This window comes from Diorhabda carinulata, chromosome 4 (assembly GCF_026250575.1).
Source record: "Diorhabda carinulata isolate Delta chromosome 4, icDioCari1.1, whole genome shotgun sequence".
NCBI classification, from domain to species: Eukaryota; Metazoa; Arthropoda; class Insecta; order Coleoptera; family Chrysomelidae; genus Diorhabda; species Diorhabda carinulata.
The window spans coordinates 28186151-28200397 of NC_079463.1; the positions used below are offsets into that span (position 1 = coordinate 28186151).

At 32.8% G+C, this 14247-nt stretch overlaps 1 protein-coding gene across 2 annotated transcripts in view; it reads left to right on the forward strand.

Moving 5' to 3' along the window:
* Positions 1–2109: 2109 nt before the first annotated feature.
* The window catches only part of LOC130892885 (homeobox protein Hox-A4-like), a 65738-nt gene continuing 53600 nt past the window's right edge, over positions 2110–14247 (forward strand). Inside the window, exons 1-2 of one of the 2 annotated variants that reach the window (XM_057798570.1) lie at positions 2110–2275; positions 8240–8783. In XM_057798570.1, the coding sequence (XP_057654553.1) occupies positions 8270–8783 (514 nt within the window). In that variant the 5' untranslated portion in view covers positions 2110–2275; positions 8240–8269. The remainder of the gene's footprint in view (positions 2276–8239; positions 8784–14247) is intronic. The other variant, XM_057798569.1, reaches the window with a different exon arrangement.

Below are 14247 nucleotides of genomic sequence, written 5' to 3' on the forward strand. Positions count from 1 at the left end.
TATTTATAATTTTTTAGGATAATACCTAATTTTCTTTCAATGCGTCTTTTGCTTTTTAAATAGCTAAGCATCTAAATTTAAGAAGTTTATCAGCCAAATTTATTACCACTGATATTTTTTGTGAAATAAGATTGTTAAAGATCAAATATCTTGTGGAGCAAATATAATGTGACATCAAGAGAAGTAATTTCATTATTTTCTTCTATTCCGTTTGTAAGTTTTTTATAATAAGGATTGAATTCTCAATTTATGTTTTCGATTCCATTTTTTCATAGTCCCACCAGTAATGCATACAAAACGTAAAAGGGACGTAATGTTTTGCTTAAGACGAGGTGTCTCCATAGCACAATCATCAATTTGTTTATAAACTTGAGTGCATAGAAATGGACCCGAACTTACCTTTTGACTTTAACTATATTTTTTATATAAATTATTCATCAGATCAAAAAAAGAAATACGCTGTTTGGAAGACAATTTAATATGCTTAAAAATGAATATAAATTTATCAGCAATGCTTATCGTTTATGTGCGTAGCTACCGGTAAACAAATGAAACGTATTTATGCAACGAAAATAACAAATTAGTCAGATATTAAAATTATTGCGTTTGCATTAGAAATTTTCAAATTATTTGCTTTTTATAATCTCAATAGGGTTCAAGTGTGTTAGTTTGATGCATACCTACTATACTTGGTCGATAAGCTGTTGCTAGACATTTGGAAATGCAGCGGTTCGAAGAGTGTACCAGCGTAAACATTAAGAAATCGTCACCTTAATGCCTTTCAAGTGCAACGACAGCTTCGTGAGATGCGAGGAGTGTACTGTTAGTCAGTGGACAGTAAAACGAAGACTGCAAGAAAATAACCTGAAACATAAAATACCTTCTATTGGTCCAAAACTTATTACAGCTTATCGGCAAGTAGGCCTGCGTTTTGCACGAGATCATATCAATTGGACGTTGGAACAATGGGGATTAGAGACCAGAATATGCCTCCATGGTAGCGACCGAAGACCAAGAGAGATATTTGCAGATTGCTGCTTTGAAAAGCGTAGTGCTGCATGATTTGGGGTGCAATTTTTATATGAGCACGATCCAGCCCTGCGTTTATTCATCGTGTTCACGGAAGAAGAGGTTTAACGGCTAATAGATATATCGAGGATAATTTAGCAATTCATATGAACTACATTACCCTTTATACATGACAATGTAAGGCCGCACACCGCCAGATTACATTGCAGAAGTCGGGTTATGGAGTGGCCAGCATACAGTCCTGACCTAAATTCGATAGAACATTTATGGGATGAGAAAAAAAGAAGAATTCGAGTTCGAACTCGATCCCAAGGCTTATTGTTGCAGTGGAAGAAGACTGTAACATCCCCTAAGAAACAAAATGTTATTAGGGCAAGAGGAGGTCATTATTTAGAAATTAAAAGTTTTAAATTGTCAATAACACTATTTATGTTAATAATAAAAAATATTTATTCGCTCAATGCATTAATTTCACGCTGTTAAACATAAAGTCGGAATAAATCATAAATTTATACTCACATTAAAGCATATTGAATTATCTTTCAAGCAGCATATTTTTTTTATTTGATGAATAATGAAAAGATATATATAGTTGAAATCAAAAGTTTACTATTTCTATGCGCGGAAGTATATATATCATTCTCAAATTTGAACTAAGTTGTTCTAAGTTATAGCTTCGAAAAATTGGAATAAATAAACGACATCTAACGAAATAAATAAATTTTCGTCAGAAGCTTATAAGGAAAAAAAATAATGAGACCCTATCGATTTCACAAACATTACTTTGTAAATTGAAGTTATTCGATTTTCTTTCTACCCCCCGTGTTCGCCTTAACTCCCCAAAAACACAATCCCAACAAATTACGTTGCACCTTAAAAAACCCTCTAGCAGCAATCAACGCCAGCACACAGCGATCAAAAAGTCGACAGTCCTATCAAACGGAGCACGCTGGTTACCTAGCAACGTTAGGGTTGTAGGAGGAGCGTCGACTAACGCACCAATCAAAAAGTGATACGGTCGCGCAACGCTTCCAATGTAATATGTACACTTCTAATGTTGCTGTAATGTTGGGTATTATTAGGATAATACTTTTCAAATCGGTTAGTTGGTTGACAGTTGAGCCGAATATCGCTAATAGACAGTTGACATTTTGTTGGTTGCTTAAAATCGGCATGACTCGTGAATAGTGAGTGACTTGTGCTTACTGTGACATTAAAATTGATTGGAAGTGATTGTTTTTTATTGGTAATTGAATTATTCCTATCAAATATTATTAATTACTACTAATTATATATCAATATTTATACAGAGTTATGTTAAAGTAATACGCAAAACCCGCACCACGTTCATTTTTCAAAAAAAAAGCAAAAACAAGTCACGTGAGAAAACGAAAATTAATAATAAAAAAAGAACCTAGACTTGGTTTTGAATTCGTAAAAAAAATACAAGATTTTAAAAAATAAAATTTGAAGTTACCTACTAAGAACATTTTTTTGTTTTTTATCAATTTTTTCAATATTTTAATAAAACAACTGTTTATCAGTGTCACAATTAGCATGATATCAATTTCATTATGATGCCTACTTTATTCGAAAGAGAAAAGATAGGAATGCTAATGATGGTAGGTTAGACGTTAGCGTGGAGATGCTCCAAAATATGGAAAACCAGATGCAAGTTAGATATTTTGATGTCATTAGAAGACACAACCCTTACGATACCAGAACAAGATATTAGACAGTCGTTTGCAGTATAGTTTTCGATAAAATTTAAGAAAAAAAGCATCCACACAAAGTTCAACTTGTTCCCGAACTCGTAAAAGATAACCCGAACAGACGTTTGAAATTTTATACAATCTTCATGGAGAATTATCATGTTATTCCAAATTTTCGTACCTAATGGTTCAGACGATGCAATGTTTTGTTTCAGTGGTGCGAAACAATTATCGCTACTTGGCTATGAAGAATCCTTAGTGGATTCAGACCAAACAGACCCAGCACTCCCAAAAAATTGATAATTGGATGAAAAACGACTCGTTAAGTACCTATAGATTTATTGGTCCTCATTTCTATAGCTGGAATTTAACAGCTGAGCAATATTTGGACCATCTTCGTATGTGCTTTTGAACCTAGATTTGTGACAATTCCGGATTCAAATAATAAGGAAAATTTGTATCCCAATATTTGGCACCAATAAGATGTTGCACCATGACACTATGGTCTTAATGTTCGTAAGCTTCTGGATAACCAGTTTGGAGGTAGATGGATTAAAGATGTGGATCAATGGAGTGGCCAACTTGGTCCTCTGATCTCACCCTCTCGATTTTATTCTGTGAGGACATTTAAAAAATCACCGACAAGACAATTTAGAAGACTTAATGGAAAGAATTAGGTATGAAATGAAAAGATAGTAAACAGGACACAGTTTGAACAATTCCAGCAAGAATTACTTTTGGTTTAATAGACTTCTTAGTTAAAGTTAATACCAAGGTTCTTCTCACGTGACCTCTTTGTTTGTCCAAAGTAAACAACGGTCACTTTCGGAATCTTTGTCACTATATCGTAGTATCAGTCGTAGAAACTGTTTTCAAATCATGACTGGGTCAAATAAAGCCGACAGACATTTATTTACATTCCGGGCTAGCATTCTGTTAAATAGCAATTTTTGAGTTGCAAATAATTTGAATTGGATAGAATCTATATTATTATAATAACCAATCAAAAATCTGAAAGTATGTACCATAGTTTACTGTATGTTAAGAAACTTATATATATTAGGTATATACCGAGAACGTGAATGTTTTATATTCGAATCAGATGTAGTCATTGGTTAGTAAAAATTATTCCTTTTTGTTACTTGCACATTCGGTTTTTATAGTTTTCTATAAATAGATTTCCTACATCTTTGGTAGTTACATCTAAACCAGATTTTTGTTCATAATTTTCATAAATCGTCTGTTGGCTTTCATTTCATTTCTTTTTGAAATTTTTCTAAAACTACTTTCACTCCAACGATTTCAGGAACAAGCTGGTCTACACAAATTGACGCTTTACAAGTTATTTTTTTTTGTGCATCTACCTACACGTGATGTCCTTATTATTAACTATTTTCCACACATAAATGTGCACACACCATCAATGTCTTCAACATAATGTGCAATGCGGAGGAAGTTTTTGATAAAGCGAATAAATACTCCCTAACTCGTGTTCTACGCTCATCTTCAAGAAGCGCCCAACTGTCCCGTACCAATTGTTAATTGCCCTTTTAGAAAAGTGGCTGTAGCACCGAAATGACTTAAATCAAATATAAAGAAGATGGGTCTTAATATTGTCCCCACAGAGTCGAAAAATCTAGTTTGATGTATAAATATTGACCTACTATCAAAACACATTTCTAGGGAATTGTCAGTACTCAAGTTTGTGATACAAATGATTTGCCATCTTGATTTTATTCTCAAGTAATTTTTTCGTCTTATTTTTAAAGAAAATTATGATCTCAGCTGGGTTTATTGATCGTAATAATCTTTTATAAAATGATAATCTTGATAAGAATTTGTATCAGACTTTATTGAACATTTTATTGCAAGTTATATGAAATATTTATAAACATTATCTCTAGAAATTGAAAACTACCCGAAAGAACCTCCAGCATCAATTTTTTCCAACCGTTTATCCCGGAATTTTCTTATTGAAGAACTCTCTTTCTTCAACGTGACCTTTATCGTTCTCTTTTTACTCTCCTACTGAATATGACCAAAATGTGGCTGGTTGATAATTTCGTTTTCTGGGCCGCTCTGCTCTAGTAGTATATCTTCATAAATCTATAGAGTTCGCTTTATCCATTTTTGTACAGTGATAATCATATACAAGTTTTTCTTAGAATTTGCAATTTATTCCAGCAAGCCCTAATCAATTGAAGTCAAACTTTTTTGCATTCGTAACCAATATATCTTTCAAAACCTTTTTTACAAAAGGTCTTTCATTGATTCGTGTTTCGACTGCACTAATGTATATCAAAAGCTGATTATTAAAGGTAGTTTTTTTTAAATAAAATGAATGCACTTTCCTTCGGATCAGTTGCTTTATTACCTATTTATTCGAATGGGTTTTCCCCCAGTTCACGTTTACCTCAAAAGTCTATGAAACTCCTTATATATTCGAACACTTAGATCAGTACTATTGTAATATGTATGTACCTACATCTAATATTGAAGTTTCCTTTTTCACGAAAAAATCCACATACGAATCTACTCGCTTTGCAATTTAGAAATCGTTAAACGTATTTGACCAGCAACGAATGAAATGTTTTTACATGAAGATGATCATGTGAAATTGAATTTGCGGATCCAATATCAAGAGTTGCCTTAATCTTTTATTGAATGACTTAATCCCTGAGTGTAGGTATCTGAGCAACAAAACCTATCAGCATGTGCCTCATCATCAAATGATATCCGTTCTCTTTTAAATTCGCTATAGCAGAAAAACGCGTGTATCGGCCTTGTTGTTCACTTAAATCGACCTTGAAATCATAGAAGATCCTAGCGTACTTATGTTCTCTTGCGAAGCTCGTATTGCACAAATTGCAAGTATCATTTACTATGAAACCTTCTTAATTGAATATATAAAAACCGCGTCTGTAGAAAAAATAGTGTGTACAACACGTGTGGAAATGACATATTTCATCATCAATTGATTTCGTTCCACAGTAAGGAAAAAAATAAGGAAATTTTGCACGCATAAAATATTGGTCCATAAAAAATTTCCTCAGGATACGTCTTTCGGTTACTTTACAAGGTGGCGATTTTAAGTTGAAAGATGAAAATTCGAAATTGTTTTAATTCCGTTCAATCGCCTATCCACCGTTATTATGTAAGCATTCCTGTTATAATGAGTGGAATTAGCAGCTCAAAACCCCGTTTAAAATATATCTCAATCCTTAAGTTTTTTCTTGAAACAAAAATAGAGTCACTAAAAAATACAATATCCTTATTTTAATCACAATCTAATAGAAATATGGTTTCTTCAAAAAAATAGGCGTTTGCGTATGCAATAACTTCCTTGTCCGAATGCGTGCATCAAGGGCATGGTGGTTCGAGCGCACATTTACAATTATAAGACGGTATCTTCATTCCCCGAATTTATATTGAAATGTTTATTACAGTAAATAAAAGAAGAAGAATTATAGAAGAGTTAACAATAGAGGTTCAAACCAAATTATAACGGAGATTTTATACCTAACCTAACATAACCTAACCTAACCTAACCTAACCTAACCTAACCTAACCTAACCTAACCTAACCTAACCAAAAATGCACACATTCTTAGAAAAAATATTTTTTTCTATCTTTTTTTTTATTTTGGGAAATCTTAGATGTTGCTAATGGTTTTTCGTTTTGTCTTAATGATAATAATTATCCAAAAACCCGTTTGTTTGCCCATCTCTAAGACTAAACTTCGGCAGATCAAATTGCACGAAATGTTTTCTAAATGTACCCCTCGTCCGATGACAATCTCTCGCCTGAAAGTGAAACTTTGAGGCTAGGAAACAGGAAAAAGTCGTTGGGGATCATATCTGGTGGATAAGGTGGGTGATCAACCAATTAAAAGTAATTGGTTGATCACATCTAAGTGTGAGAAGGTGCGTTATCCAGATGAAAAAGCACTCCATTTTTCCTCAAAAAGGGACGCTCTCTCGCCCTTTACCTCATCAAGCAATGAGGTGTAATATTATTCTGTTATTGTTCAACTTTTTTGGTGATAGCCGATGAACAATATCCCATGACTATCTCAAAAAGTGATGGCCTTCATTTTCCGTCCGTTGAAACCCCATCTTTTTCTTGTTCGTAGCAGGTCAGTCCTTTGTAATCTATTGTTTTGGCTGTTTTTCATTTCAAGAGTGTAGTGCAGTTACGACTTAACGCAAAAAATTCGACTTATTTCGACAGAGCCACATCAATAAGGCCTGGGAAATACGGTAAAAAGACATCAAATGCAGCACCCGTATCCGGGAGATATGGTGGTGGTCACAGCAGCCTCTGTATTTGGTGTAATCTACCAGCTCGAATTCATTAGATATCCGCTGCAGTCATTGTGGTATGAGTTTTCTTCTTCGTCTCCTTTTTCCTTGGAATATTATCTCTTCGGAAGTACTGTACTGAGTAACCTACATGGTTTTTTGGTTTCGTTTTGATTTGGTTCTATTTGTCGCACTGATTTTATTAATGATTGTTGCTAAGTTCTAATTTTTTGTTATTTTCTCACTATCTTTTAATGTTTGTGTTCAATAGATTGAAACGAATGCAAAATTTCAATTTTCTGACACAACCACAGCTGGCACAGGTGAAATGTTGTTGAACCTTTTGTGAATTAAAATAACCATAATTTTGTTCATGACTGTCAATAGGAAATTACTTCCCTTGGGCAGATAAGTTGATGCTTTATCCTATGTTGTTTGAGGTAACTAGCGGCCAAGTATTAATGTTTTTTTCCTCAAAGTTGCTTCACAAACTTACAGAAGTAGATAACCAGGTTTATATTTCAGATTCCTTGTACTGTTCTAATCGCCCTCTTTATAGCATTTTCGGTCCAATTTTCCTATGTTAACCTCCTCTCTCACATATTATGGTCAGTTTTCTCAAAATCGAAAAAGACTCGGAAATCTTGTCGTGGTTAATGACTTTCGCACTTCATGAAGATATTTAGGAATAAGTTAGGAATAGTTCAATGTGTTGACTGTACCGAAAAATTACTATGGTATCAATTAACAATTCTCAATTTTCATACCTGTTAACCAAAAAACTGGTAGTATTCAACTAGACCTAATTGAGCGACATCTGTTAATTTGGTCTCATTTTTGCCTTAGTCAAAAAATTGAATTGCTTATATCAGTTTTCTTTCGAATAACCTGAAGATTTACCACTCATTGTTAGACATAACATGACAATACATTAGAGACTAATAATCTGTAATTATTGTTAAAGAAGGGGAGAAATACTAACCTTCTCGGTCTCCAGACTCACATACACATCATTTTTTAAGTCATAAGTAGTTTAAAACACGTTTAAAATCTGTAAGAGTGTTAAAAAATTTAAAAGAGGTAGACTACGTTCACGCATTTTTACTGCTGGCGATTATTCATCATGAATCGTATATTATCTTTTATTTACTCTTTTTTACTATAACTACGTTAATAAGTATTATTGGAATTTTGCAGGTTTCGTTCTTCGCGTACTTTTTCCTGAAAATGGCACAATACATTGATCCAGATCATCGTTTACTATCAACCCAACAATACCAAACAAAGCCGCTAAATATGGATACCAAACTACAAGAAAACAAGCCATCCTTCTGTATAGAGTCGCTGTTATCTAGATCTGATGCTTTGCTATCAAGATCTGATTCTCTGTTATCCAGAAACGGAGACAGAGAAAATGTTAATTCGCCGGAAACTTCTAGGAGTATATCCCCAACTTCTTCACGTAGCAGAAGTCCTCCGATCTCGCCGGGAAGTGAAGAAGTACCTCAAAGTACTTTCGTACCGAGACCGGGATTATTGAATCACATTTATCCGAACGGCGGAGGATTTTATGGGTACCAATCACAAAATCAAAGTTCTGCTTTTCATTCTATAGACGGAGGAATGGTACAGAAAGTGCATTTACCTGTCGGACATCATAATCAGAATCACATACATCAAATGCAACTGGAATGGTTTGCTAGAACGGGGATGTTTTATCCGAGGCTGCCGGATTTAGCTGGTGAGTATTTGTTTACACGTTTATACATGTGCTTATAAGCATGGCGTTTTCGCAATATGATGATGATGATGATGCGCTAGATTACTTACATCATAACGTATTTAACTTTAAAACTGAAATTTACATACGAGGATCAATTAAATAAAAACGCTGCCTTAGTGACAGTACCTGACCTGACCTAGAGATGGCCGTAGCTGCTTAAAAAATACAGTTTTATTAGGAAGTATAGCATATACAGCAGATGTTTCACGTTGTTTAGTATTTGTTATGTGATACAATAATTTGAAAGGCATCAGCACAACCAATAGAAAAGCTGAACTAGATTCTACTCTGGGTGAGACTGGTCCTTCGTTATCAATAATATTGGGTAGCAGAGTTTAAACGAGGTCGTACGACCTGCGAAGACCAGCATCGCAATGGTTGACTAAAGAGGTGATGTATCCAGAAAAGTTGAAGAAAATCCCCGAAGCGGTACTGGATGCTCGTCGATTAAAAGTGCACGAACTAGCAGACATAGTAGAAGAGTAGAAAATAGAGATTTTAACCGACATTTTAATTTTCTGAAAACGTAGTAGTTTTCCAAGAGTTAAAGCGGTTTTCATGTGCGCCTGGAACGTAAATTGGTTTGAATTCGCACTAGCGGTAATTCGCTATCGGATGATCCGGCTTTCGGCGTCGAGGGAGATTTACCCAGAAATAGTGGTTCCAACGAAAAAATAACCACAGACCTTTTTTGTAGAAAATTTTCTGCTCTACATTTTTTGTTTGGGCAGCTTTTTTCGAATTTCTCTTAGTTCTCGAGTTATTCACGTTTCAAAAATTTTTGAGACTAACAACTTTCAAAATTTCGAAAACTCGTGCCCGTAATTTTGTCAAGAGCTGCTAAGCTTATTCAGTAACCGAAAACCTCCGAGAACGTAAAAAATCAGAAGCATCCAATTTAATTTCAGGTTGAATCCTCTTTTACCTGTACTATTTCGTATATAATTAGTATACACATTTTGCTAATTCATTCACATAATTCAGCAATTTCTTGTCCTCTATAATGTTTATAAGTTATTGAATGATCTGAAGTTTAATGTTTATGTCAAAAACCAACCTCTTAATTAGAAAACTGAAAACCTTTTCAAACGCGGCATCGCTCGGCATCATTTTCCATTTTTAACTTCTGAGGCTTCCTAATTTGCGTTTATAATTACGGATCAAATTAATTTCATACGTCACTGTATTAAAAATATACTAATACCAATTGTGTAGAGCCCAAATAATTCAATCAACCCATATACTATTAATCAATTAGTTTACGAGACGTTATTTACATTATTTTCTTCACTTTGATTCGTTGTTTGTTTTTTTGTGAGTCCGCAATCTCCGACACAATTTTGAGGTACTTGAATACCTCGAATATTTCTGAAACTTGAAACAATCACTTAAAATGGATATATTTTTTGTACTTGATATTCTATTTTGATTAGAAAAGCTCTCTTAAGTCATAATAATTAATTAAATTGAACACTATAATTTCTACAAGAAAATGAATATATTTTGAACAAATACGAGGGTTTTATGTATAAATACGAGGGTTGCTGCTTATGTTTTGAGATAGACAAATTAAAACAAATATTTATTATTGGATATGACTTTTTTCACAATAATTTTAGTATTTTTGATTCATTATTGTTTTAAGCTCATTTTAAAAATTATTTTTAGTTTTTTAGTAGTGCTATAGAAGCTTATTCTTTAGTTTTTATTATTTATAATTGAATTTCAAACTAAAATTGTAATACTGTGAGAAGTTATTAAAAATAATTAACATTACGACGGCAACTGCTTAAAGTATTTTTAGTGAATAAAACTAAAAATCTAAGTAAATTATGACGAATTTCTGTAATCAGATAATTTTATTTCAGTATATCTTAACTGCTGCGATAAACTTGAAAAAGATAAAATTTGTGAATAAAGAATTGAGAAATCTTTCAAACGATATGTTGCAAGTATATCCTTTCCACTTAATAAACTGGGGTTTGAACCTGTCTTTGGAAGGTAGAGAACATACTTCACATTGAAAATTGTCAATTTGTTATTCAAATTTAACGCGATTCAGGATTTTTCATACACAGTTTCTAGTTTAGGCCCCTAGCTTTAGCAGAGCTTCGCAGTACAATTAATGACATCAAAAATACATACTCATCTAATGAACTTACATCAAAACTTTTTTCGAGTTTGCCCGATTCCACTCTAAATCACCTTACCCCTTTAATTAACGTTTCATTTCAAAATGGCACTTTTCCCAAGTGTCTTAAGACAGCTGTAATTATACCTCTGCACAGAGGAAGAAATAAAAATAAAGCATGGAATTGGTCAAAAAGAGGCTGTTACTATTTCTGTTTAAATATAAAATATTTACTACCAATCAATTTGGGTTTTTAAATAACAAATACCCAAATGATGCTATATTTTCCCTCCAAAATAATGTGTACTCTAGCCTAAACAGCCATCACTCCACTGCAACAACTTTTTGTGATTTTTCTAAAGCTTTCGATAGTGTTAATTATAATATTTGCATTAACTAATTGCAGTACTACGGCTTCAGGGGAACATTTCTCGCATGTTTTAAGTCATACCTTACCATCAGAAATCAGCTTGTAAGGGTTGATACAACGATGTTATCTTGCAAGCCAATAGACTATGGAGTGCTCCAAGGCTCAGTACTAGGCTCTATTTTGTTTTTTCTGTTTATAAACGACATCGCCTATCTAGACATCAGTTTTTCTTGGAGCAACCCTGATCTCACGGCATTTCATAGTGACCGAATCACCCTTAAATCATGGTGCGATTCTAATCTTCTCTAAAGTTCTAAAACCAAAGTTTTATCATATAAAAAAACATTGCAGCCTTTTTCATTAAATAACGCCACCATTGACGTCGTTGAATCTGTAAAGTTCTTAGGGCTTGTTGTAGACAATTCCTTTATTAAACCCTTATTGAGTCGCATCTCCGATATGCCCTTTCCTTCAGGGGTACGTGTGGTGCGACTCAATTTGAGCGAATCTTCAAACGATGAAAGAGAGTTGCTAGATATTTACTCGGACTAAACAGCAGGGCTCACTGCAGGGACTTCTTTAAAAGATTAAAAATCCTGATTCTTCCTTCCTTATTTATCTTTGAATCCACTTTCAGAATTAGTTAAGGGCTCAATATTTTACAATAGCAAAGAAGTGCACAATCATTTGCCAATTGAAATCAAGTCGATATCATCTTTTTCCGCGTTCCGCAATAATTTGAGGGCGTATTTATTGAAAAGTGTTTTCTACTCTGTAAACGACTTCTATTCTAATAAAAATACGCTGCATACTGGTTTAATGTTTACTATGGACTTATATACTAATTATTACCTATAATTTTGTTGTTTATTGTGGTTTTCTTCTATATATTGAAATTTTATTTTATTTGTATCTTCATTTTAGTTATTTTTATGTTTGTTATTTAGTTTTAACAAGCTCTATCTGTCTCATATGTATAGTAACCGTAATAGTGTATTGATTCCGTTTGGCTTTTACACACACTGTATACGTTCAAAGATAAGTTGTATCGAGTACCAGCGACGTATCATCCAAAAGTAAAAAGGAATATGTATTTATTCAATTACGTTAATGGAAAAATATAATATAGTTGACGTTTAAATGTGATAAAATGAGTGAAATTGTTATAAATAAACTAATTTCAAATCAGTAGAGACCTAAAATAAGGACAATTTAACAAAAAAATTATATAAAATGGTCTAAGGGCCTATGAAACAAGAAGGTGAAGAAATTTATAAAAAAATCTACACTCTATTGAATATGTAAATTTGACTAGTTGTTTTTTACGTGAAAAACAATTTGGTACAAAAAAATGGTTGGAATTCTTGTTTTTCAATTATATTTATAAATAATATAGAAATTTTATTTAAGAACTTTGTACAAATATATGAATGCCAGGTTTAAATTGTGATATTACATTGGGAGGAAAAAGTTCAAATTATATTTATGATTCAATATAAAATTTTGCTCAAGCTGTACTTGTTATATAACATAAAATTCTTATGGTTTCAAAATACAAAATGAAATTGCTACAAGGTGTTAGACTGCTGTGCCAGAAAGTTCATTTCTTAGATTATACTTCAATAATTGTACAAAAATATCATTTTATCTGGAAATCGTTATGAAATGACAACAAAACTCCGAGAAAAAATTCCTCGATTGTTCGGACACAAATTTAATCTTGTGATTCGATAAAATGATGAAGAAGTAAAAAATGTTATCTAGTTAAGCTGAGGGTATGAGAAATATTAACATTCATAATCATATCGACACATAGGGTCCAATATCATGTTGGAACACATATTTTGAGGCGTTTACCGGCCATCAAATCTCCAATAAACCCTGAGAAAGTATGCATTTAGGTTGATAACACATATTTCTCTCAGATATTAGTAACTTCTGCTTCGATTATGTTTTAATTAAATGCGATAGTCCCACGCTATGTGAATACGCTTACAGGATACACTTAATTGAATGACTGATAAAAAACAATGTCTTAAGACATGTTTTCGAAAATATTTCAGATAAGACCAAAATTATACAAGCGAATCGCGTATTTTCTCATGGATTAACATAAGTTATCTCTGTTCCTCGGGATAGTTCAGTTGTTTTATCATCGAAAACGTTGAAAATTAATTAAGTAAAACCAAAAGGGATGCCACAAAAACCACTAAACTAAAATTGATATAATTCTAAAAATAGGTAGATTTTCATACAACGTAAGTACGCGAGTTTACACAGCCGTTTCGAACGTATCATTGGTGACAATAACAGGGCAAGATAATTCTACACGTGTAGATTGTTTGATTATTCCTATATATTTTTTTCGTAAATACATTAAGACTATATTGATATTTTTGTTTATTCAGCATACAAACAGTTACCAATAATTAGCTTCAACAATATCAATATGTTATATAAATTATCGAGTATAGCGACAGGTCTGATAAAGCGAATTTAGAGAATGATTTTATAAAAAAATTAAGGTATAAGAAAATAATTATTTATAATATGTCTCATTCTTAAAACCCCTACTGGGATCCGCCTATGCATTACATTCGAAGGTTTGAAAGAGGGTTTATATCTCTATCTCACTTTTAGATATGGTTTTTAAATATACATTTTATCACAGACACGCCATTAGAATCACTATTACTTATCATCAGTAGAATTATTTAATAATTAGTAAATTTTTGTAATTGTTATAATGAATAGAATACAAATTGTTAAACGCCATGAAGAAATTATAGGTGTGTCTTGAATAATGTCGGCTTCCAATGTTCACTTTAAACAATACGAAAAGAAAGCCAACTCTTTGAGCCTTTGGTGAAAAATTTCTTTGGCTTAAATGTCACAAATCATCGTATTGCATTATCAATATC